We start from the raw sequence: 25,640 nt of genomic DNA, 5'->3' as shown, positions 1-25,640 counted from the left end.
GCTGTTTGAAGAAGTGGTTGGTGAGCGGTTCAACTTAGTGGCCGTTGGCAATGAAGTGGGGATTCACTGGCCCGTTGCTTGCGTTGCTCGCAGCAACAGCAGCAGGCTGGCCCTATGATGAGTCCCTAGTCGATTATAACTTGAATGTGAACAAGGATACTACCAATCCGGCTGAATATACTCACGCAGAATGGAAGGGCCATGAGTATAATCCCTCTCCAAAAAGCTGGCGATTCCCCTTCTATACCCTGTTCATTGACCGGTTTGTCAATGGCGATCCTACTAACGATAACATCAACGGGTCACTCTTTGAACATGATCTTAATTCAAACCAAATGCGTCACGGTGGTGATGCAGCTGGCTTGGTCGATACACTAGACTACCTACAAGGTATGGGCATAAAGGTTGGTAGCAATGATCTCCGTGTTGTTTCTTGCTATTGGTGTTTACCGCATATGGCTGACTGACCTCTACAGGGGATCTATTTGGCTGGTACTATCTTGATGAATCAACCATGGGGCTCAGACGGTTACTCGATTTTGGATACTACCCTGCTTGATCAGCATTATGGTACAATTCAAACCTGGAGAGACGCGATCACCGAGATTCATAAGCGGGGCATGTATGTCCTCTTTGACAATACTATCGCAACGTAAGATGCTGCCCCTCACCTAAGTCGTTATATCCCAGAGCTGACATGAAACCAGCATGGGCGATTTGATTGGATTTGAAGGTTATTTGAATACTACCACGCCTTTCTCAGTCAAGGAGCACAAAGCATTGTGGAAATCTGACCGTCAGTATGTCGACTTCCGTTTTGACAATGAGTACAACAACACTTGCGAATACCCTCGATTCTGGAACGAGACTGGCTATCCGGTCGATAAGGATGTCACAGATGAGCTGGTTGGATGCTATAACAGTGATTTCGACCAGTACGGTGACAGAGAAGCTTTCGGTGTCTACCCAGACTGGGAGCGCCAGTTGGCCAAATTCGCTTCAGTTCAGGATCGTCTACGTGAATGGCACCCTAGCGTTAAAGAGAGACTTATTCGGCACTCGTGTATGATTATAAAGGCACTTGACATTGATGGCTTCCGCTACGATAAAGCGACGCAGGCCACAGTGGATGCTCTTGGAGACATGTCCCATGCTTATAGAGAGTGTGCTCGCAGTGTTGGCAAGGATAACTTCTTCCTTCCTGGAGAAATTACTGGTGGAAATAACTTTGGTTCTATTTACCTCGGACGTGGAAGACAGCCCAACCAATACCCAGACTCCTCCTTGGCTTCGATGAACCTGACGAACACCTCCGATCATCAGTATTTCTTACGTGATGACGGTCTACAAGCGCTAGATTCAGCAGCTTTCCATTATTCGGTGTACCGTACCCTCACTCGATTCCTAGGTATGGATGGCAATCTGGCTGCGGGCTATGACACACCGTTGGACTGGACGGACTCCTGGAATATTATGGTATTGAGCAACGATATGATCAATGCTAACACTGGCAAATTTGACCCCCGGCATATGTATGGTACTACAAACCAGGATGTTTTCCGTTGGCCTGCCATCGAGCTCGGAGTCGAGAGACAGCTTTTGGGTCACTTCATCACAACCTTGCATCTCCCGGGCATCCCAATTTTGCTGTGGGGAGAAGAACAAGCCTTCTACATTCTAGACTCTACTGCGGATAACTATATCTATGGCCGCCAAGCAATGTCTCCCTCCACTGCGTGGAAAACACACGGATGTTATTCCCTTGGTTCGTCCCAATACTACAACTGGCCTGTCAGTGCAGGTAGGGAAGGATGTCATGATGAAGCTGTCGCTTATGATCATCGAGATCCCTCTCATCCAGTCCACAATATCATCAAACATATGTTCCAGATGCGACAGGACTTCCCTGTACTAAATGATGGATACTCAGTTGTCAAGTTGTCAAAACAGACTCGTGAGATTCAGTATCCTGGTTCGAATGGCACGGCAACGGAAGTCGGCGTCTGGTCAGTCCTGCGTGATCTTGTCTCCAACATTCAAGACTTTGGTGACAGCGGCAACAACGAACCTGTCTGGCTGGTCTATCAAAATGACAACAAGACCGTGGAATATAGCTTTGATTGTGGGAGTAACGATTCGGCCTTGATTTCCCCATTTACTACGGGAACTACTGTTGTTAATCTCTTCTACCCACACGATGAACACGAGCTTAAAGATGGCCCCAAATCACTTCATCTGAACGGCACCAATGCAACAAACGGTTGTCTGGATACTTTGAAGTTGAAGCCCTTCGAGTTCAGGGCTTACGTTCCAAAGGCTAACTTTGTTAAGCCTCGTCCCATGATCACCCAGTTCGAGCCTGGTCACGATGTGCCGCAGCTGTCTAAAGTCGGACCTGACGAATCAGAAGATATTGACGTGAGCATTTACTTTTCCACCAAGATGGATTGTGATCAGGTTACGAAATCCATTTCATTCGAATCCAGTACCGAAGCTGGCAAGACTCCCTCTATCAGTAATAACAGTGTCAGCTGCAAAGATGCCAAGGGTGATGATCCGAAGTGGACTGGTCAAATTCCCAACGCCTGGGTCTGGACAGCGAAGTTGACTGGCGTTTACAACGGTATCCATCGCTTGACCGTCAAAAATGCCACTAGCTCGGATGGGCATAGTTCTACCCAGGCAACTGATCACTTCTTGATCCGAGTGGGCCAAAGGGATAATCCGTTGGTGTTCACATCTGCGAACTACTCGACCTCCTTGTTAAACCAGTATGACAATGGCACGCTCTACATCCAACATCGTGCAGCAGGTGCAAACAAATACCGCTATTCAACAAACTTTGGTTCCTCATTCTCTGACTGGAAAGACTACCACGGAGGGAACGATACTATTGAAGAACTGCCCTGGAGTGGAACGGACAAGCAAAAGTGGCAAGGGAAGCACGTGCGAGTCGAATACTGGAATAAGTTAACCGGCAGCAGTGACTACGCTCAGGAAGGCGACTCTGGATATGACCATCCAAGACGCTTTCCCCATCTTTTCTTCAACGGGCCATTCAACCAATATGGATATGATGCGGGCTTGGACAACGTTGTGAGGCAAGACAGTGATGGTCTTTGGAAGTTCAGATTCATGGCTGAGTTTCCAGCACAAGGACAGTTCAATGTTTGGGGAATGAATCCAGATGGTCAACCAGACCAGAGCTACGTGTTCGGTGATGTTGATGATGACGGAGTTTTGGATCGCATGCCTCCTTCTTCGCTTAGTTCCACGATAATAAACATCACGGATATCCCTCCATCTCCATACTTGGCGTGGAATCTTGGTGTTGACGATGGAACTCTGCGTGTTCATCTTCTGCCAACGGGTTCAAGGACCATCCAAATGGTTGTGTACTTCCTCCTCTGGTTTGTTCCCCTTGTCACAGCCATCGCTTGTGTCTATGCCTTCGTGAAATCCTTCTACCAAGTCAAGTTCAACCAAGTGGGGGTCAGCGAAAAGAAATCAATTCTTCCATTGGCATTCCGAAGGAAACTGAGCCGTGATGGAAGCGGGGGATCAATCAATCCTTTCATGCGCCTTGCCAATAAGTCGGGATTCTTGCAAAGCACACCTGCTTTTGGAGCAGTCGCTTCACGAAGACGGACGACCTTGATTGCCACCATGGAATATGATATTGAGGACTGGGCCATCAAGATTAAAATCGGTGGTCTAGGTGTTATGGCTCAGTTGATGGGCAAACACCTTGGGCAGCAGGATCTAATTTGGGTTGTTCCATGCGTGGGTGGAGTTGACTACCCGGTAGATCAGCCAGCTGAGCCTATGTTTGTGACAGTGCTCGGAAATTCCTACGAAGTCAAGGTGCAGTATCACGTCCTGAATAATATTAAATATGTCCTTTTAGATGCTCCTGTTTTTCGTCAACAGACCAAATCTGAGCCTTATCCCGCCCGAATGGACGATTTGGACAGCGCAATCTACTATTCCGCTTGGAACCAGTGCATTGCACAAGCAATCAGACGTTTCCCAATTGATCTTTATCATATTAACGACTACCATGGATCCATTGCCCCTCTTTATCTTCTACCTCAAACCATCCCTGTATGTCTGTCGCTCCACAATGCCGAGTTCCAAGGACTGTGGCCTATGCGCACCCAGAAGGAGAGGGATGAAGTCTGTTCTGTTTTCAACCTTGATCTTGACACTGCAAAGCGCTACGTCCAATTTGGCGAAGTTTTTAACATGCTTCATGCTGGAGCAAGCTACCTACGCGTGCATCAACAAGGGTTTGGTGCAGTGGGCGTTTCTCGAAAGTACGGTAAACGTTCTTATGCCCGGTACCCAATCTTTTGGGGTCTGAAGAAGGTTGGAAATCTACCGAACCCGGACCCTTCAGACACTGGCGAATGGAACAAGGAGTTACCAAAGGACAGCGAGATTCGGGTTGACCCGAACTACGAGGCTAGCAGAGGAGAGCTTAAGCGGCAGGCGCAGGAATGGGCAGGCTTGGATCAAAACCCTGATGCCGACCTGTTGGTGTTTGTTGGAAGATGGTCTATGCAGAAGGGCGTGGACCTTATTGCTGATGTGATGCCTGCCGTTCTGGAAGCACGTCCCAATGTTCAACTCATCTGTGTTGGTCCAGTCATTGATCTTTATGGTAAATTTGCTGCTCTTAAGCTGGATCATATGATGAGGTTATATCCTGGGCGTGTCTTCTCAAAGCCTGAGTTTACTGCACTCCCAGCATATATCTTCTCTGGCGCCGAATTCGCCCTGATTCCATCTCGTGATGAACCTTTTGGTCTTGTTGCTGTCGAATTTGGTCGAAAGGGCGCTCTTGGTATTGGTGCTCGTGTTGGTGGTCTCGGCCAGATGCCTGGTTGGTGGTATAATATTGAGTCTACAACAACTTCCCATCTCTTGCATCAATTCAAGCTTGCGATTGGAAGCGCGCTTAACTCGAAGCCCCAAGTTCGTGCAAAGATGCGTGCACGCTCCGCAAAGCAACGCTTTCCTGTTGCTCAGTGGGTGGAAGATTTGGAAATTCTGCAGACCACTGCTATGCGGATTCACAGCAAGGGACAGGCAAAATCGAACGGTGGACCTCTCTCGCCTTCTGGTTACAATACACCAAGTGAAGTAATAACACCAAGTGGAATGATGACACCTACGATTGCATCGACTGGTACCACGACCCCAACGGGAATGCAGACGCCTCCAATCGCACACTCACGGGAAGGCAGTTACACGAATCTCAGCGTCAATCGCGACAGTGCATACGGGCCCCAACAGCGCAACACAATTGTGTACAGCCGTGACCCAAGCCCTGGAGGTAATGACGAACCTAGGTTAAGCCTTGGTCGGCAACTGTCACTTGGATTCAGGGCTGGACCAGGACATATTAATCTCCGTGGTCGTCGGCTTAAAAGAAGAAGCCAGATGACCAACGAGGAGAGTGGTACAGCGACCGAAGAAAGCAGTGATGACGATTATTTCCGCGGAGAGGAAGAAGTTACGATTACGAGGGAGCAAGCAGATGAAGGACGTCATCAACGCAATGCTCCGAGGTCGCTTGCATCTCCTCCCAACTCTTACTTTGAAGAAGGCATAACATCCGGAAGGCCACCTTGGGCTCAACCTGGGAATCGACTCAGTAGTGCATCCGTTCTTTCTGTTGATTCTGTCGTCGGCGAAAAGAAAGACTATAAGCTGCAGAAAGTTGATCCATTCTTCACAGACGGTACTGGCGAATACTATCGAATGTTTGATCAGAGACTCGAAAAGCTCAACGGATCTAACTCTGAATCCCAGCTTTGTATAGAGGAGTATCTGATGAAGAGCGAAAAGAAGTGGTTTGACAAGTTCAGAGACGCAAGATTGGGGCGCAACCAATCTCCCGCTTCTTCGATTTTCCAAACCAAGGGCGAAAACAACACACCTATGAGCTCAATCTCCCACGAGGATCTGGGTTCAAACGAAAGTGGCAGCGATCCACGCGCAGAAAAGGATGAGTTCCTTCTGGGACGAGACTATGTTCCCCCCTCGGGCTTAAGGAAATGGATGCAAATTCGAATCTTTGGCTGGCCTGTGTATTCGTTTTTCCTAGGTCTCGGTCAGATCATTGCGGCCAACTCATACCAAATTACCTTGCTTGCCGGTGAAAACGGCCAGACAGCTGAGAAGCTCTATGGTATTGCGACAGTATACCTTGTCACTTCAATCATCTGGTGGTTTTTCTTCCGCTTCTTCAAATCGGTGTTTGTCCTTTCCATACCTTGGTTCTTATACGGCGCATCGTTTGTCATCATTGGATTAGCACACTTTGAGTCAAATGGCTCCGCTCGTGGATGGATCCAGAATGTGGGAAGCGGTGTTTACGCTGCTGCTTCTTCAAGCGGATCACTGTTCTTCGCTCTCAATTTTGGCGATGAAAGCGGTGTTCAGGTTAAAGACTGGGTTTTCCGGGCATGCCTCATCCAAGGAACCCAGCAAGCATATGTTATTGGACTGTGGTACTGGGGAACGACAATCTCTAGCGCTGTCGCCAATGGAGTTACCAACGTCAACGGCGGCATTGTCAACTCCTGGAAAATGACGTATGTTTCACCTTTATCACTATGATTACAATTGCTAACGGCCTCTTCTAGCGCAATCTGCATGCCAATCGCTGCATTCCTCTGGGCCATTGGTCTGATAATCTTCTTCGGCCTGCCCAATTACTACCGCCAGTCACCTGGAAAAGTTCCATCATTCTACAAGTCTGTCTTCCGGCGCAAGATCGTCCTGTGGAACTTCGTGGTAGTCATTTTGCAAAATTTCTTCCTCAGCGCACCTTATGGACGAAACTGGGCCTGTAAGTACATCAGACCTATACTCTCCAAGAAGCCACTAACTTATCGTGCCTCATACAGTCCTTTGGAGCTCAAACCATGCCGAAGCCTGGCAAGTCGGCATCCTCGTCGTCGTCTTCTTCGGTGTCATCTGGGTAGCAGTGTTAACCCTATTTGGATATCTCTCGAAGCGCCATAGCTGGATTCTACCTGTATTTGCATGCGGTTTGGGAGCTCCACGTTGGGCCCAGATATGGTGGGGTGTCTCCGGAATGGGTCTCTTCCTTCCCTGGGCTGGCAGTTCTGTTAGCGGAGCACTCGCATCACGAAGTCTATGGCTCTGGCTCGGTATCCTTGATGCCTTACAGGGTCTCGGCTTCGGCATGATTCTTCTCCAGACCCTCACACGAGTACATATAGCCTTCACCCTGCTTGCATCTCAAGTGCTGGGATCCATCGCGACAATCGTCGCCAGAGCATGTGCTCCAAATAACATCGGTCCTGGACCAATCTCGCCGGATGTGACTGCCGGTGGCAGTTCCGTTGCAAACGCTTGGTTCTGGATCGCCTTATTCTTCCAGCTCTTGATCTGGTAAGTCATCGATCCCCCTACAATCCATTTCACAGGCAGCAAAATGCTAACAAAGCCCCAGCGCCGGATTCCTTCTGTTCTTCCGGAAAGAACAACTCACCAAGCCCTAAGCCAACCCTGATACGCTCTATACCCGACCCTCAACCGCCCCCAAACTCTCCGTATATAACAATATAATATAATATGCACCCGGCATCTACACGCATAGAGCCACGGCACGGCACGGGCTCCAAACCAACCAATAGACTCTCAAAAAACCAAAAAAAAAAAAAAAAATCTCACAGCGCCAGAAAGCGGGGGACTCGATAGAAGCAAGAGGAGGAACACAGAAAAAGCAACCAGGATTTTTCTTGTACATTAACATTTTATGTCTGACGTCCGATGTGGAGACTCTCACTTTACATACCTCCCTCCCGCATCGTCGGTGGAGGGGGGAGAAACGATCTCACTGCATATATGATGCTTTAATGGGTTATTTATTGATGATGAATCGGATGTCGTTACGTTCCTTATACAAACGCATGGATGGTTTGAAAGTTTTTGCTCTTTTGCTTTGATGATGCGCTTGTTCATTGAGCTTTGTTCTGTCGCTCTTTATATCCATGATGCTGTTGTTGGGTTGTCAGTTTTGTGTTCTTGTTGTTTGGACATTTTTATGAGTTTTTCTGATCAACCCTTGATTTCGACTGCGTGTTTGTTGGTAGAGTATGTGAGATGGATTGTTAATCATAATTCTGGACAAGGAACTGCAGATGCACTTATTAAATAGTTATTGTATTCGTTGTGAGAGCTAGGCTTCTTTTAGTTATCTAGCTGATCAGGTATAAATAATCATTCTTAGCCCGAGACCATTCCCAAAGTGGTTGTAATAATTCCTTCGCCAGTATAACCTATTACCAAGAATCAAGAGAGTATAGCTGCATAAACGTCGTATCGTACCCGAAATGTAAAAGGAAAGAGAAAAATCTAACGAGACTGGAACTTTTTATTTACCATTCCAAAGGTTCGGTCTTGACATCTCCCCGGTTAGTCTTAGGGACAGGGGCAGCCTGAACCATGGTAGCGCCACGGTTGCCACGCTTCAGGTACCCACTTCCATCGAGCCAGGGGGTTTCGAGAGTGCGCTTGGTCTCGAATGCGCGGATCTTGTCTTCCATCTGCAGAGTGAGGCCGATGTCGTCCAGGCCATTGACCAGGCAGTGCTTGCGGAAAGCGTCAACATCGAATCCGGAAAGCTTGTTGCCCTGGGCATCCTTGATTTCCTGGTTGACAAGGTCGATTTCGATCTCGCGACCTGCGCTGGCCTCCGCGGCGATCTTCTGCAGAGCAGCTTCGTCGGAGATCGGGATGGGGAGCATGCCGTTCTTGAAGGTGTTGTTGAAGAAGATGTCAGCGAAGGAGGGAGCGATGACACACTTGATGCCGAAGTCGAGGAGGGCCCAGGGTGCGTGTTCACGAGAGCTACCGCAGCCGAAGTTGGGGCCGGTGACAACCAGGATCTTGGAGTTGCGGTAGACACCCTGGTTCAGGATGAATTCGGGGTCTTCCTGGCCATCCTTGTAGCGCAGTTCGTAGAAGAGCGCGCTGCCGAGACCAGTACGCTTGATGGTCTTCAGGAACTGCTTGGGAATGATGGCGTCAGTGTCGACGTTGGAGCGGTTCATGGGGGCGGCAATGCCCTTAAGGGTGGTGAACTTGGGCAAGCCAGCGCTCGAGCCGCCAGAGGTGTTGGTGTGGGGTTCGTTGTCTGCGGGCTGGTCCAAGATGCGGTCGAGTTCTTCCTCAGTGTCGACATCTTCCGCCTCTGGCTGGACATCAACCCTGGGTTGCACCTTACCCAGAACGGGGCTAGTGACAACATGCTCACGAACATCCGCAAGCTTTCCGACGATACCAGCTGCCGCAGCCATGGCAGGGGACATCAGGTGGGTACGACCCTGAGCACCCTGGCGACCTTCGAAATTACGGTTCGAAGTACTAGCACAGCGCTCCTTGGGCGAGAGAATATCGGGGTTCATACCCAGGCACATGGAGCAACCAGCTTCTCTCCACTCAAAGCCAGCATCAGTGAAGATCTTGTCGAGACCTTCGGCTTCAGCCTGTTCCTTCACGAGACCAGAACCAGGGACGACCATCGCGCGCTTGACATTAGGGGCGATCTTCTTACCCCTAACAACCTTGGCAGCTGCCCGCAGATCTTCAATACGAGCGTTCGTGCAAGAGCCGATGAAGACCTTGTCAATCTGGACCTCCTTCATAGGAGTACCAGCCACGAGACCCATGTACTCAAGTGCGCGCTTGCAGGCAAGTTTGCGGTTCTCATCCTCAAAATCATCCGGCCCTGGAACAACACCATTGATAGGAACAACATCCTGAGGAGAAGTACCCCAAGAGACGGTTGGGATGATGTCCTTGCCATCAAGCACGATTGTCTTGTCGTAGACGGCGTCTTCATCAGAAGCCAGACTGGACCAGTAGTTGACAGCCTTCTTCCACTCAGCACTGTCGTACTTCGGGGCGAGAGGACGACCCTTGAGGTAGTCGAACGTGATCTGGTCGGGTGCGATCATGCCAGCACGAGCACCAGCCTCAATAGACATGTTGCACATCGACATACGAGCCTCCATGCTCAAGCCGCGAATAACAGAGCCGCAGAATTCGATAACGGCACCAGTACCTCCAGCAGTTCCGATAACACCAATGATGTGGAGGACAACATCCTTACTGGTGACACCTGCGGGGAGCTCCCCATCGACTTGGATACGCATGTTCTTGCTTCTGCGAGAGATAAGGGTCTGGGTGGCGAGGACGTGTTCGACTTCACTTGTACCGATACCGAAAGCGAGGGAACCAAAGGCACCGTGTGTCGAGGTATGGCTGTCACCACAAACGACCGTCGTTCCAGGAAGAGTGAAACCCTGCTCTGGACCAATGATATGAACAATACCCTGACGCTTATCTCCCATGCCGAAATATGTGAGCCCGAAGTCCTTTACGTTCTCTTCCAGTGTGGTACATTGCAAACGGGAGTCGGTCTCTTCGATGAATTCTTCGACATTCTTGAAGTTCTTGCGAGTAGATGTCGGGATGTTCTGCTCATGGGTTAGCTTCAATCTCATGGGGACAGTGAAAAATCATAATAGGAAAATATTGTTGACGTACGTGATCAACTGTGACAAGAGTGCAGTCAGGCCGGCGGACTTTCCGACCAGCATTCTTGAGGCCCTCAAAGGCTTGCTATGGAGTGTTAGACCTTTGCGAAAGTATCATCCGGAACAAGTCAATGGATAGGATGACTCGAATCGTGTGGCGTGGCGCTACTTACTGGTGAAGTCACTTCGTGGACAAGATGTCTATCTGCAGAACAATGTTAGTTGACATGAATTGGAGATAAAATCAGAACGAAGGGCTATAACATACCGATATACAGCAAGAGAGTGCCATCTTCTTGCTCATTAACAATGTGCGCATCCAAGACCTTGTCGTACAAGGTCCTGGGTTTCTTATCGGCAGCAGGCATGAGGGGCAGAGGAGAGGGTTATGAAAGAGGGAAAGGAGGGAGGTATGGAAACAAGCAAACTGACTAGACACAGACTCAACTGTTTGCGTCTTCGCCAACGGTTGTGAAGAAATTATATCTGGGGAATCTGGACGAGTACAGAGATACCTTGGGGAACATTTTAACCCTCTTTAAGACCGCGATGTCGCAGCGCGACCATCGAGGGGCATCCCCGATCTCGGCTGGTCAGCGGCCAATATCCGGGTGGCAATTGGACGATATTGACGCCCCCACAGTTCCCGGGGGGGCCGACACCGGTGGCTGCGCGCTTAGCCACGGCGGAGATCACGGGTCCTGACTAACGTTGGGGATGTGATTGCTTGATTTTGAGGCAAGAAACCCGCTAGATTAACCATGCTGTTACACTGCGTCACTAGTGTGAGAAAGCTCCTTATGGTCCGATGCATACGGAGTACTGTAGTACTTATCAATGGTTGAGTCACATGGCCAGACCCGAGTACAAAGTCGACGAAGTAGCTCGCTCCATATATTTGTATAATGAGGATCATGGAGTACGTGTCTTCATCATAAAACGAGCATCTTGAGGTACTCCCTTGTGGAAGCAATAATTTAAACTTGGAACGTGCTATGACGTAATAAATTCTCTTCTTTGTACAGTTTATTATATACACATTCAAATCTCAGTAAGACCCCCCGGCGCCGTATAAATCACGAAACTCCTTAAGGCGGAGTGATAGGTTTGGATGCCGGCACAAAGGCTAGCTGTGCGTTCGCTGCTAGCAATCCAGACGCTCGGCCTGTCACCTTCGGGTCGGGTCCAATGAAGTTATTAGGAAATCCGACATCCAGTGGCCGGACACTCTCGAGGTATTCGATTTGCTCCGGTGTTAACTTAATCTTCAAAGCCTGGATATTGTCGTGTAAGTGTTCCACCTTTCTGCCGCCAACCAGGGGGAAGACATTAGGTGTCTTGTGCATGACATAGGCCAGAGCAACAGCTGTTACAGACTCAATGCCATGCTCTGAGGCAACCTTGGCCAGTGCCTCGCTCATTTTAACTTCCTCCTCGGTCTGCTCGCCTGCGCCGGTCAAGCTTCGCAATCCTTCATTCTTCTTCTTCCGCTCCTCTAATGCTTTCTTGGTCTGGAACTTGCCGCCGCCGAGGACATCCCAAGGTGCCAGGGCCATCCCAAAATGGCGCGCCATAGGGATAATCTCACGTTCGAAATCACGAAGCATCACATTCCACCGGCCCTGGTAGATACTGAAGGGCGTCTTGCCATGAGCTCGAGCATAGGTGTTGGCGGCACTCACAACCCACGCAGGGGAATCTGAGATTCCTAGGTAGAGCACTTTGCCCTGTTCCACCAAAATGTGAAGGCTGTCCATGATTTCCTCGATAGAGGTGGTATGATCCCACCAGTGAAGGTACAGAATATCGATCCAGTCAGTTTGGAGCTTACGCAGAGAGTCGCGCACGCTCATGTGTAGACTGCGGCGGTGGTCACCGCAGTGGTTAGGTGCGTTTCCCTTTCCTAGTGCATGAGACTTGTAGTCCGTAGTAAACTTGGTCGCAATGACAAGTTGATCACGATTCTTCCGGGAAGTCATCCATTCGCCTATCCAGGCTTCTGATTGCTCATTTTGGTAGTTGTTGGCAGTGTCGATAAAATTGCCTCCAGCTTCGACAAAGGCATCCAGCAGTTTGAAAGAAGATTCCTTGTCCATAGATCCCATAAAGTGAGACCATGAATCCCCAATAGACATAGCACCCAGTTGCAGTGGCGAAACGCGGATGCCGGCAGTCGAAGAGAGGACGCGGTAGCGACCCAGCTCAGTCGAGGGCTCTGGGGCAGGTGCGAATATCTCGGACATGTTGAAATAGAGACTCTTAAGAGTGTATAGAATAAAGCTTTAGATGAGAAATTGATACTAAGTAACGTACCCAAGAACCATACACCTCAGTGCCGGTTGCGGTCAGTATTTATAACTCCCATGGTGGACCCACTCTTAGATGCTGCAGAATAAGCCGACGGAGTTATGAAATAAAGCTACATCATAACCGCAATTGAATAGGTGTTTGAGTTGACCTTTCCATGGGGTGAAGAAACGCTAATGCGGATGGATGACAGGTTGAATAAGCGGGATCGGCGACAGGGATGGGTTAGTATATACCTTAACTCCGGGGTCCGGTGGGGCTGGCCGCTGAATAGCCCGTTTATCTCCGGGCAATAAGATGACTGTTGTGCATCATATCCCCAACATTGGCAACTCGGAGTTACGTAAACTTTGTCGCAATACCGAACTGTTTGTTCCGAAATTGGTCATCATGAAAGTTGGATCCTTCGGAAAGGGTTGAATACACAATCTTGGATCTCAGTTGGAAATCAGGCGGTACAGTATACCCACGGGACAGCAGGGGACCAGTTACATGATATTCTATCGGGAAGCTTTTCCACCCAGAATCTTAACTGGATGCGGAGAATGGTGAAACTAATCCCCTAAAAACATTGAACTTACCTATCTCAAGTAGTTAAGAGCTGAGGCGTTGAATCAGCGCCGCTCTGAGGTAAATTGCCCACTTTGCTGAAGTCAAAGATATAGACATCGAGACTAAGGGCACGGAAGCGTGGCTATACTACTAGTAACTTACCTTGTCAAGCTTAATAGACCACTAGTTTGCCCATGAAAAATACAAGAGACTATAGGATTACAGGAAACACCCGCTTCTGAAAAGAAAGCAAAGGGGAGCTCGGTAAAGCCACCTTCTACCTTATTAAGAATACTACAAGATTGAGAAGACTCCCAGTGCTGCCTAAATTCACACCTATCTTTGTTCGAGTTGACATAGCAGAATAAACCCTTTCACTACAGTATGTTACTATACCTTGGCTCTGATTCTAGTCCCACGTTTCCCAAGCATCGAGCTTATAGTACAGATAGTATATGTTATTCTATTTAAAATTAGTATTTTTTGATATAATTTTAACCAATTCTGAGAATCCTTATACATATGATCTCTCACTCCGAACTACCACTTCTTTAACCTACCAAAATCAAAAGGTAGTAAATTTAAGAAATGAGGCAGAGAATATAAAGCTCTTGTAGACGCTCCCTCCTCACCTATAGTCAATAGATGGACATGCCAAGTCAGCTCTGAGGAGGGGAGGAATAACTCTGTTATTATGAGGCTGACCAGCATGAGGTCGTGAGGTGTGGAGTTCTGATGAAGAATAGTGGAGATATCGTTAAGCGCCTTGCCTGTAGATTCACTGACGATTGGTAATGGGTCCATTCTCGGCTCTATTCTGTATCGATAGCTCGGGCTTTACTCTGTTCTAACGAAGGAGTCTTGTTTCGCCTACTCAACATTGGTTTCCTGAAAGCCTGCATAAGCCAATCCTAATTGATCTACGCGCAGGGTTTTCTGACGGAATACAAAGTATATCAATCAAAACTGTTTCTAGTTGATTTCTATCGATCTTTAAATCTATAATTGGTACCAAGATGCCCGGTTATCTTCCCGGAATACTAGCAATGCTAGTCGATGCCGCACAAATAAACCAAAAAGTCCACAAACGACTTGAACTGCGACCATATTCCAAGCCAGCCGATTCTCTTTCATTGGGCCCATCCACACCAGCCACAGATTGAGTATCGTCAAGTTAGTCGACTCCACAATTTGACCATGATCATTCTTCGTAACACGCACCAATCGCAGCTGATGAAGGAGCTCCAGGCCAGCGGCGATTAGTGGCGAAGGTGGTACTGTCCACTCCGTTACGGAAGCGTCAAGCTGTCCAGTCAAAGCATTGAACTTGGGTAATCTGTGCCGAGGACAAGGAATCAACTTGAAAAGTTGCGGGGTCGAATACAGGAAATTGAATATCTGCGGTATGAAAAGCAGAAGTAACGTCTTACTGAAATGCCCCAGAATACCAACGACGGCGAATACCATCCCCGCGAAATAACAGTAGGTATCCCCGACAAACACTTTGGAGGGGTACCAGTTGTGCAACAACAGGGCCAGCGACACTCCAACAAACGGAAGCAAGAAATAAAGGGAGAAGAGATGCGAATCAGTGGCGGGGTGGGGATACGGCGTGATCGGCGCAAGATACAGCGCATCATTTGCTATGAGCAAGATTGCGATCACCAGAGATTGAGCTACCTCAACTCCATTAATCCCTGCCAACATGTTGATGGAGTTGGGGCAGAAGATAGCCACCGCAGCCATGTATACGTAATACAGCCATCCGAGGTCGACAAATGCGCCCAAGTAGGGCTGCAAGGGCACCGGAACGACAACCTGTGTGACACCAAAGTCCACAAAGTAAACTATAAGCATTGGAATTGCTCCAAAAGCTGGTATGAGAACTTTGTGTCTCCATCGAATGTCAAGAAGGTCATCACCCAATCCCAAGATGACAATACATTGCAGGGAAAGGAGTCCAGAGAGGTAAGATGCAAGCTACAGGCTTTGTCAATATACTGATTAAACCCGAAAGCAGTTGGAGGATCACAGACCCTTCCGTGAGGAAATCGGTGGAGCATCCGACCAGTTTCAACGTGATGAACTTCAAGAACGACATCTCGGTTACCTCCACCTGAAGTGGCTGCCACGATATCTTTGTAAAAAGCAAAGGGAATAAAGAAGATAAGCGCCAGAAGATACACGACTGCGCAAACTGCGCCCATTGTCTCTGGGCTAGCACAGGGGACAGTTAGTTTCAAAATCATCTAGTAATTGCGCTTCGTAGTCGATTATAGCAACAATTGTCAAGTTCATACATACATTTCAGGTCTCTTTGGTTTCGCCATATCTCTTCCCTTTAACCCTGCCTTCATGAAAACCGGCCCCAGCCATTTGATTAGGCTGTATGCAACTGCAAACACAATCCCAGTAAAGGCAATGGATGCTACCAAAGGCGCGCCTTCATCCTGGAAAGTGTTGAGAAGGATGCCGGCGCAGATACCCACTAGCATCAAGAGACGCCAGGTCTCCTTGCGAGAAAGAGAGCTCGAATTCATCATAGATGACAGAATTGCAGCATAGCTCCCCTAGTGGTGGAGGCCTTCCTCTCTACTGAGACAGAGTCTAAGGAACTATAGAGAGAACCACTTGTAGAAGCAATCTGGCTTCAAGGCGATAATGAGCATCATTCTGCCAAATAAATTTGACCGCTTATCTCTGGCGGTAGGTCAAAGTCAAAGATCATCCGCAACTTTGCCTGAACGGGATGGAGCCGTCGCGTGGCTTACGTAATTTGACCTTATTGACCCGCTTGCTGCTTCACATGCAAGGCTCGTTTGGTCCCATACATAGGTGAAAGCGTCGTCATTCTTTTGGCACATACGCAACTATCGGCCCTTAGTTACGCGCGTTTATTGCCCTCAGTGTGGTGACTGGCGCTGAAATTCTGATTGGTGATCCTGAACCCGGTCCGAGATGTCTGGATTCGCCGATTTCGACGCTGGTCATCGTGACTTGATAACTGTCACTAAATTCAATTTTTATGGCAATCGCATTGTTACGGCCTCTTCTGATCATCGTATGAAAGTGTGGGATCAGAAAGATGGTGAATGGCAATTAACAGACACCTGGCGTGCACATGATGCTGAGATCCGCGATGTAAGCAAGATCGCATTTCCTCGTATTCAGTTCACCTTGTAGTCCGTATTGTGTCAAATGCATATTAACTGGTTTCCTAGGCAAGCTGGAATGGCCCCTTTACGGGCCAACATATTGGTAGTGTTGGTGAAGACATGAAGTGCAAGATATGGCAAGAAGATGTCACCCAACCTCCTAACTCTGGCCGACGCTTCCGGTCTATCTTTCGCATGACGGCACCATACCGGCATCCGTTCGTCTCAATTGACTTCCGCAACATTGACCTTGAGTCATGGCTTGCTGTCATCACACGAGATGGGTTCCTGATGGTCATGGAACCCGTAAGTCCAGATACACTCGCGGACTGGCAGCCTCTCGATCAATTTCGTGTTTGCACTGCACCCCAAAGAGGAGAGGAAACAAGTTTCAAGGTGCAATTTCACCACGACCCCACCGATATCACCCACTCAGTTTTACCATCTTCGGATCGTAAAAGTCTCTCACTCGTAGTGGCAGCTATGGACAGTGTGAAAGTATATCGCACCGATGCCAGTCGGCGTTTCTATCACGCAATTGAGCTGTCGAGCCATGGGGGTCTTGTGAGAGATATCTCTTGGGCCAATGGCTCCGTTCGCGGCTATGATCTTATTGCTAGTGGTTGTAAGGACGGATTCATCCGAATTTTCGAGATTTACACATCCGCCGCGGACAATGAGCCTCACGGTTCGAACGGCGAGCAATCCCGGCCATCCACACAATCTTCGACCCGTGCAACAACGCAATCGGGTATAGGTTCCGCCCTTGCGAGTCGCGCTCCAATGTCTATGGCCAGTCGCTCGGCAACAGGAGATGCCCAATTCAAACATACTTATAAGGAAGTAGCGTGTATCGACAGCAAACATCTAGACGTGTGGCAGGTGGGCTTTTCGTACGCTGGTCAGTAATACCCTGTTGGGTTGCCCGCCTCTATCCAAACATATGCTAAACGCGCACAGGTGATTGTCTCATTTCCTCCGGTGACGATGGAACTGTACGATTCTGGAAGAGATCCCTATCAGACGAATGGCTGGAATACGCCGAAGCTGATATGACCTCTTGATGGACATGCTTTCGTCACGACAATGCTTTCCGTCCTCGCATGATGCAATGCCTTGTTATCTTCTCTTTCGCGATATCCGTGAAAGACTATGGTTACTTCAAGACGGACATGGTTACTCCTTGATTTTATACGATCTAGCATCCTATTATTGTGTTTACTAGACAATGATACCCATACATCCCTGGCTTATATTATTGGGTAGGCAGGCTCGGTTGTTTGTCTCGCACAGTTGATTATACGTTTAATCGAGTTGCCCTTAATTTATTTGTCCTTTCTCTTGTGGGCTTTCCCCCTGATTGCCACGGCGCTGGCCACGGTTCCTTCCTTGGGCGAAACGACATGCGCCCCCCACCCCATGGTGCTATCGATAGACTCGACGGAGGAAGTAGCAACCTTCAAATCCATTTGCACCGCACACATTCCATTAGCACCATTCGAGTGTGTTCGAAGAATTCTGTACTGTGTCGATGCTTTGAGACCCAATGCACGGTTCAGTGACAGAACCCCGTCATATACCATTTTTACTTCTGATTGCACAATGGCTATAGGACCTACACTTGGAACCGGGTTGTTTATCGGTTCTGGTCAAGCTTTAGCTGCCGGTGGCCCAGCCTCATTGCTCGGCTCTTACATATTCATATCCGTATTGGTATACTGTGTATCTACGGCTGTCGCAGAGATCGCGGCTCACCTACCCTCTCAAACTGGCACGATGGTCAATCACACTTATCGTTATGCTTCGTCCCATTTAGGATTCTCCCTCGGATATCTACGCTGGTTTTCCATAGCTGCGTTAGTCCCCTTTGAAATCACCAATGCAATGGTCAACCTTGGACTTTGGAATCCCGGAGCTAGGCTTGCGATACGGATCAGCATTGTCACTGCCGTGGTGTTTTTCTTCAACATGTTGCCAGAAAAAGCGTTTAAAAGATCAGAGGCCGCATTCACAGCTTTGAAACTTGTCACAACCATCGGCCTAATCATCATTTCTGGTTATCTCGCTGTTCGGGGGGTCCCCGAATCTGCTGCGCGGGGCTTTCGATACTGGCACGAACCCGGTGCTATGAACGAATATCTCACTGACGGTCATTTGGGCCGGCTTCTAGGGCTAGTGCAGTGTATCCTATGCAGCACTATATCCTTTATCTTCAGCCCTGAGTTGATCGTTCAGCGAGCGGAGCAAGTAGATTCAGAGTCGGTCCGAAATGCTTTGGACATGACTCGTATTGATTGCTTCCATCTTTTCGCACTCTATATCTTGAGTTCTCTAGCCATCACTGTGTCTAGCCCATCGGACGAGCCTCTTTTGACGAATCATGGCATCGGTGCTGGATTATCACCCTACATTGTGGGGATCAGAAGATGTGGAATTCCTATTCTACCAACCGTTGCAACAGCTCTCATATTCCTCTCATCTGTGGCTTCTGGACGATCATTTCTCTATATCTCGTCTCGTACCTTGTGCTCCCTGGCCGAGACTGGACACGGCCCCGAGTTGTTCAAGGTACGCAATGACTACGGTGTGCCTTATATCTCTGTCATTATATCAGCACTGTTCTCTGGATTTGCGTATCTATCCTTGGCGATGTCTGCATCAGTCGTCTTTAATCTGCTCATGTATTTCATCACCACGTCCGGTTATATCTCATGGTTGTTCTCGTGTGTTATCTATTTCCAGTTCCGACGGACAACCGCACTACAAGGATTCACACCAGCCAACCAGACACGTATCCAACCATACGGTGCATACTTCGGTATCGCAGCCTGTACATTTCTGCCCCTGGCCAACGCCCTACTTCTAGCAGCCCCATCATGGATAGTTGCGAGAAACTCCATTCCTGCGTATATTGCCGTGTCTATTTTTCTTCTACTCTACTTTGGGCACCTGATGAAGTCCATCGTTACACAGCGACGTCTCCAATCCGAGGAGCTCCGAAAGCAAGGATGTGGTGATATGCTTGAGAAGTGCACCGCAAGACCCCAAGGTTGATGGAGTTAGTGGCAAGGGAATCCGGATTTGTCTTGTTCCCGCGCTTAAACTAGAAGCCCGGACACCTAGACCTGGTAATAAAAAAACAGTGTAAGGGTCAATTTTGGGCGAACTTGGCACTATAATTATTCAATTATTGTTATTATTGTTATTATTATTGCTAGGGTGATTCCTATGACCTAAGCCCTGATCAAGTTGAAATGGTTAACGGAGTACTATTAATGTATCAGTTGGCTCCGCATGATTTTCCTCTGAGCAAAGAACGAATTTGTATTGGCAATAACAACTATACTAATATTGTAGGTTGGGACGGGATTAATAGCAAGCAAGTTTCCTTGGTTTTGCAAGAAGGCGTGCCCCTTGAACGATCTAGTACCCTGTAGTCTCTCCATGGTGCCTGAGGATTGGGGACCATTGACTTCCCAGGCACCGAGGCACTCCACGGGCCTCGTCTTTGCCACCGACAGAGTTGGCAGCCCTCCTAACATGATTAATTCAGGGCGCTAAAAAGGCCACTTACTCCTACTCCCGTCCACTAGAGGAAGGCCATTTCTATTTTTTTTTCTTTTTCCTTCTCTTTTCCCTCTCGAGGATTGTTCGGGTTATGATCAATGTTTCCCCTTTGCTCTTTTCATCCTCATCCGCTTCGGGTTGACCATTTTTTCCTGACAAAATTCCGTAGTTAGTTCTACCTAATTATAAGGGCTCCGTCTACCCCTCTGTTTCTCTCTTCTTTCCTCTGTGAACCCCCTGGGCTTGACATACTGTCGCAGTGTCCTGATCAGATCATGTTATCCTTTACGCGATCCCGACACATGGTCCAGATGACTCGCCTTTCGGCCATTCTCTCCCGTACCCCCTCTTTCTCACAACATCCCATAACCGCTACTAAACTCATGGTGATCCACCATCGACCCCTACGAGAATGACTATCATCCTCTCATTTGGTCTTACTTATCACAACCACGGATCACCTGCTATTTCCACTTGTTTTCAACTACGTATAAATCCGAATATTTTTCTTGGATGGCTAGTCCTTGGGTTTTTCTACTCATCCCATGAGAAAATGAGGACCCTGACTATACCTCAATCATCCAGTTCCGTCCTCCTTCACTTTTCACACCAGTGTGGCTAAACTAGACCGGATGAACCTCTCCCTGAATGTTGCCCGTTTATTTTAATATTTTTCTCCCTTTTCCATTTGTCTTCTTTCGCTTTCACCCCTTTCTTATTTCCATCGCTCTCCAACTTACGAAATTAGATTTGCCGCAACCCCCTGTGTGCGTGTGGCTCTACTATAAGAAGCATTGGGGCTACCTACTAAATTGCCGCAAGTGTTGGTCTAGCCTACTACAACATTGAACTGGCGAGATCCTCTAACATTTTGCTCATACTTGACTTTGCTCTGGTGCTAACCGTGTCTGTCACTAACCCTGCATTCCATGCATCCAAAGCTGTCTGTTCCTTTTCATTTTCATATTTGCCGCTTCTGGCAAGCAGATCCATGATGTTTGTTGTAAGGCATATATGATATGTGCTGGCAGTACTGACCTCCGACGGGAAAATGTCTTTGCCCAATCTTTCCCTACAAAGGTTAAGTATTACTTTTTTTTTTCTTCTTTTTCCTATTCTGTGTTCTATGACTTTTACATTTATTTCTTGCCATTATTTTTGCTCTTCCTATCCCCGAACTTGGAATCAACACACAACAGTTATGATCACTACGTTCTCAGCCTGTCAGTCAGCCTTGCTGCCTTGGATCTTCATACTTGTCGCTCTCTTGCGTTTTCCCCACTATGCCTGAATTGGGTCTTGGCACTTACCTTTCCCTTCTGGGACCGAGAACAACCCTCCCTGCCGAAAATGGATAGGCGGGGATGCCGCCCGACTGTCAATTCCCCAGGCAGCACAGTTGGCTGGAGAGGCCTGACTTCTCAGGCCGTCCCGCAGTCCGGGTCCTACGCCCTCGACCCAAAGGTCGGCGTGGGTTCGTTTCCGGCCGACCTCGAAAGCCACCTTTCCTTTTGTTCTCCTGGTCCTTTCGCACTTCCCCCCCTCCCTTACGATCTGGCTCGCAATTCGTTCTTCGGACGGGCAGGTTCTCTCGCGCTCGTCCGATCGCTTTCCCTACTTCCCACACCCCCCTCTCGTTTTCCTTATTAATTATGCTCTTCTTCTATCTACGGATTCCGCCCAAGGCGAGAAAATAAAGAAAATTAATCCCCAGGATCAGCAACTGCTTTCCCGCCGAGCGAGAGCGGGAGGGAAAAATTATTCCACGCTTTTCCTCTTTTACTTTGGGTCTTGGGACGCGCCGCTTGAATGGCCCATCCGTGGCTTTAGCCTCTCTCTCACGACTCTCCCTCCCTCTCTTCCTTCTTCTCCCTCTCCCTCTTGTTCTCAACCTTTACTCTCCTTCGTTCGTCTTTCACTCGTCTATCCTCCCATTTCCATTTTCCTTTGCTTCTTTCATTGCTCCTACGTTCTCTTGCCACGTTTACCTAATCCTTTCCCTCCCTTGACTTCATCCTTCTTCATAGGTGCAATCTCCTCACTATTTCTGGCCTCATCTCACCTACCTGTCGCCATCATCCCTCTCCATGCGATTCGTGGCCCGACCGTCTCTTTACATCCATCGGTTTCCGATTCTCGATACATATCTACTCTCTCACGGTCGCACGCGCCAACGAGATCGACGACTCCACTAAGACCTCGATAACCGTTCACCCCTTTTGCACCTCTCGAACAGTCTTGTCTTATCCAGCGACGTATCTTGGCAACTGCCGAGCGACTGTACCAGCCTGCATTCCCACGGTACACTTGGGCTCACCTGACTTGTTCCTGTCAAACAATATCGAACCTTTCTTGCTCTTGCTCTCCTGGATTGACGGTTTTCTCGGCGAATTTTCAGCTTCTTTACTGTATCAGCGCTGACCATAACGAGCTATATAAGGAGGCAATTGTCGGTTTGGCAATAAGTGACATGCGTGCTGGGCTTTGACGGTTTATCCGTGAGCCTCTCTTCCAATTGAAACCCATTGCGCGTGCACTGTTTAGCCTGAGAGGAGGTATCCTGTCAGATTATGACAGATACCTCCCCTGTCGTCATCACGCATCCAGCCACGGAGCCTTATCCGGTCACCGTCTCTCTGAATTCGCCTGCCGTCAACGGCGCCGTTTCCGACTCCGCTGCCCCTGAAGAAGAGGAACCGTATACCATCAAATGCATCTGTGCATTCGAAGATGACGATGGGAACACGGTCTTCTGCGAAGGGTGCGAGACGTGGCAACATATTGAGTGCTACTATCATGGTCGGGACGTACCAGAGGTCCACAATTGCGTCGATTGTGAGCCCCGCCCCTTGGATGGCAGGCGTGCAACTGAGCGGCAGAGACGCCTCAGGGAACAGAGCGATGGCGGTGACCGGAAAGCTAAACGATCAGGGACAAAGAGTCAGAAGAAAAAGACTAAAGATGGAGAACAAGTAAACGGCACCCACAATCGATCCGAGTCCAGCACTCGCGACCAGCCTCCGGCGAAGAAGGCTAAAACCAATCATCGTGCCTCTGGGTCTGTCGGCTCCTTGGCGGGCGTGCCCTCTCTTCCTCCCGATTCGCGTAAACGTACCACGACATCATTGAGTCCCACGAAACCATCAGGCCCTTCTATTCCCCTATATTCGAATGAATTTCTCCATCTCTATGACCAAGACAACCATCATGTCGACACAGATAGTAATCTGTTTGTTAATCTTGAACTTGCCACGCATTTAGCGACATGGGTAAACGAGCCGGGCGCACTTGCTCGCGCTTCTAATGGGCGCTCTGCGCAGGATGTTTTCACCTGGTCGGGCGGGGCGCTGGACAGGTCCCATTGGCCATCTCTCGCAACAGAGACCATCAGAGATGCGAACGTTGACATTGACGGGATTCACCCAACCTGGAAGATCCTCAAGACACGGGATCCCGTCAGAAAGGACGAAATTGTAGGAGAGATCACTGGCAAAATTGGACCGCTCTGGAAATACTGCGTTGAAGCCAGTAACCGCTGGCAAGAGCTTCGTCATCCAGAACCTTTCGTTTTCTTCCACCCTCAACTGCCTCTGTATATCGATAGTCGCCATGAGGGAAACATACTCCGCTATGCGCGACGGTCCTGTCGTCCCAATGTCACCATCAGAACCTTCATCACCAATGAAGTGGAGTACCACTTTTGCTTTGTTGCTAAAGAAGACATAGCGGCCGATTCAGAGATTACCGCCATGTGGTATCTAGACCCACAACTGTTCGAATCGACCAATGGTGTTGTCAAGCAGGAGTTCAGTGACAACGCACAGGATGTGGCAGCTATGTGCATCAGCAATGTGCTATCTCACTTTGGCGGCTGTGCCTGCGTCGCTCCACCCAATTGCCTGTTGGCTAATGTAGATCGTCGTCGACATCCGAAAGCATTGGATACCAACTCGAAGCAAACGAGTTCAAAGCGGAAGAAAACCAAAAGCAAATCGAACATCTCACCCCCGGCGTCCAATAGCCGTGCTGGCAGTGAGGCTACTAAAAACTTGGAAGAGGACGATCAAACGGATACACTTTCCACGTCAGGCTCTGCACGAGGCCAGACCCGTAGTCGCGATCTCACGCCTACATTGCAAACCTCTACTGAAGGGGTCGTATTCGGCGAAGCCGAGCTCTCAGCTCGAGATAAACGGAAAATCGCTGCAGTGGAGAAGAAATTCCAGCAATTGGAACAGGACCAACAAGCTTCGCACCGAAGAAAGAAGCGAGCCAGCGGCCAGTCCACGCAGACGACACCGGTCATCGGGAGTGCGTCGGCTCAGGCAAGCTACTTCACACATCTAAGCGGTCGTGATCGCCAGTCTCACTCGCCTACATCAGCCATTTCCCCGGGATCTTTACCTGGAGGACGCCATGGCTCTCCGCGAAAGGCATCGAATCATGGGACCCCTTCGCTGCGGTCTCGGCTTGGGCGTCCTCAGTACGTTGACTCAGCAACGCAGACGGAACTCGATGTTTGTGATAGCCCCTCACCGTCCACTACTCCATCTCGTCGACCCAATTTCGTCCCATTCACCCAGCGGCTGCTGAAGCGATGCTATGCGGACCGTATACGACTGGAAAAATCCAGTCAACAATTCTTCGTGTCGCCCTCATCGCAGTCCAAGCATGCCACACATCTGATGTCCCCTGTGTCAAGTCCACGCGCAGGGCCACTCACAGTTACCACACCGAGCGTGACGGGTGACCGGGATGACATGGAAATGAAGGATGCCGTGTCCCCAATGGGTACTCCAGGATGGCAACAAGAAACCTCGCCATTATCAGGACGAAGTTCTATTAAACCTCCACTGCCACCACCGTGGCCATCCACTGCTGCTCATAACTCGCGAATACCGGGAGGCAAAGGAAACAGTCATCGTGTTGATCTTCGCGTTTCACTTCCTGCTACTATTCCTTCACTACCTCCTGCCAACAGTCCAGGGTCCGGTGCACCAGCTGTGATATCGTCACCATCTACCTCAGACACAGCAATCCCCGGGTCTAGCGTGACTGCACCTAGCCCGGTGAAGAAAAAGCTTAGCTTGGGGGACTATCTCATCCGGAGAGGCACTCTCACTACTCCCACCTCCGAAAAGTCCCAAACTCAGGCCACTCCGATGCCTCCGCCCAAATCACCCACAACGCAACCCCACATGAACCGCGAGTTATCCACAGTTGGTAACAACGAACATGCACAACCCCGGGCCATCGGAGAAGGCGGAAGTACTAAGTCCTCGGATGTCCCGATGAAGGATGTCTCTGGGCCGACACAGGCTTCCCAGCTATCCTCGCTTTCCTGAGATGCCAGACCAATCCCTCATCCAGGCTGCCTCCTGCCGGTGGTGATGGTAGTGACAGTGGGCAATGTGTTATCTTTATTTATTATTTGAATCTGTACACGATGGGAATTGGCGTTCAGCCGTGGATATGTGTT

General features: G+C 49.1%; 6 protein-coding genes across 6 annotated transcripts; 3 read left to right on the top strand and 3 right to left on the bottom strand.

Moving 5' to 3' along the window:
* Nucleotides 1-50: 50 nt before the first annotated feature.
* On the top strand, nucleotides 51-7,538 carry ags2 (alpha-1,3-glucan synthase Ags2; the record flags this gene model as incomplete). The annotated part of the gene is made up of 6 exons (XM_001821909.1): nucleotides 51-404; nucleotides 477-652; nucleotides 708-6,602; nucleotides 6,654-6,859; nucleotides 6,918-7,428; nucleotides 7,490-7,538. 6 exons carry the CDS (start codon nucleotides 51-53, stop codon nucleotides 7,536-7,538), a joined length of 7,191 nt encoding a protein of 2,396 aa, XP_001821961.1.
* An 879-nt stretch (nucleotides 7,539-8,417) lies between these two features.
* luA (3-isopropylmalate dehydratase LEU1) lies at nucleotides 8,418-10,948 on the bottom strand (the record flags this gene model as incomplete). Its single annotated transcript, XM_001821910.3, has 4 exons — nucleotides 8,418-10,520; nucleotides 10,591-10,665; nucleotides 10,754-10,785; nucleotides 10,849-10,948. 4 exons carry the CDS (start codon nucleotides 10,946-10,948, stop codon nucleotides 8,418-8,420), a joined length of 2,310 nt encoding a protein of 769 aa, XP_001821962.1.
* A 720-nt stretch (nucleotides 10,949-11,668) lies between these two features.
* AO090026000525 (uncharacterized protein) lies at nucleotides 11,669-12,559 on the bottom strand (the record flags this gene model as incomplete). Its single annotated transcript, XM_001821911.3, has 1 exon — nucleotides 11,669-12,559. The coding sequence occupies one exon, from the start codon at nucleotides 12,557-12,559 to the stop codon at nucleotides 11,669-11,671; it is 891 nt and encodes a 296-aa protein (XP_001821963.3).
* A 1,879-nt stretch (nucleotides 12,560-14,438) lies between these two features.
* AO090026000526 (UDP-N-acetylglucosamine--dolichyl-phosphate N-acetylglucosaminephosphotransferase) lies at nucleotides 14,439-15,979 on the bottom strand (the record flags this gene model as incomplete). The annotated part of the gene is made up of 3 exons (XM_001821912.3): nucleotides 14,439-15,419; nucleotides 15,476-15,656; nucleotides 15,744-15,979. 3 exons carry the CDS (start codon nucleotides 15,977-15,979, stop codon nucleotides 14,439-14,441), a joined length of 1,398 nt encoding a protein of 465 aa, XP_001821964.3.
* A 1,098-nt stretch (nucleotides 15,980-17,077) lies between these two features.
* Nucleotides 17,078-19,648, top strand: AO090026000527 (putative proline permease; the record flags this gene model as incomplete). Its single annotated transcript, XM_023236028.1, has 3 exons — nucleotides 17,078-17,158; nucleotides 17,435-17,495; nucleotides 18,207-19,648. 3 exons carry the CDS (start codon nucleotides 17,078-17,080, stop codon nucleotides 19,646-19,648), a joined length of 1,584 nt encoding a protein of 527 aa, XP_023091066.1.
* Nucleotides 19,649-22,731: 3,083 nt separating this feature from the next.
* Nucleotides 22,732-25,506, top strand: AO090026000529 (putative PHD finger and SET domain protein; the record flags this gene model as incomplete). The annotated part of the gene is made up of 1 exon (XM_023236027.1): nucleotides 22,732-25,506. The coding sequence occupies one exon, from the start codon at nucleotides 22,732-22,734 to the stop codon at nucleotides 25,504-25,506; it is 2,775 nt and encodes a 924-aa protein (XP_023091067.1).
* Between the last annotated feature and the right edge of the window lie 134 nt (nucleotides 25,507-25,640).

The sequence above is a fragment of the Aspergillus oryzae genome, chromosome 3 (genome assembly GCF_000184455.2).
Source record: "Aspergillus oryzae RIB40 DNA, chromosome 3".
Classification (NCBI taxonomy): Eukaryota; Fungi; Ascomycota; class Eurotiomycetes; order Eurotiales; family Aspergillaceae; genus Aspergillus; species Aspergillus oryzae.
Note: the sequence above shows the minus strand (reverse complement) of the source record. Positions and strands in the feature narration are given on the sequence as shown.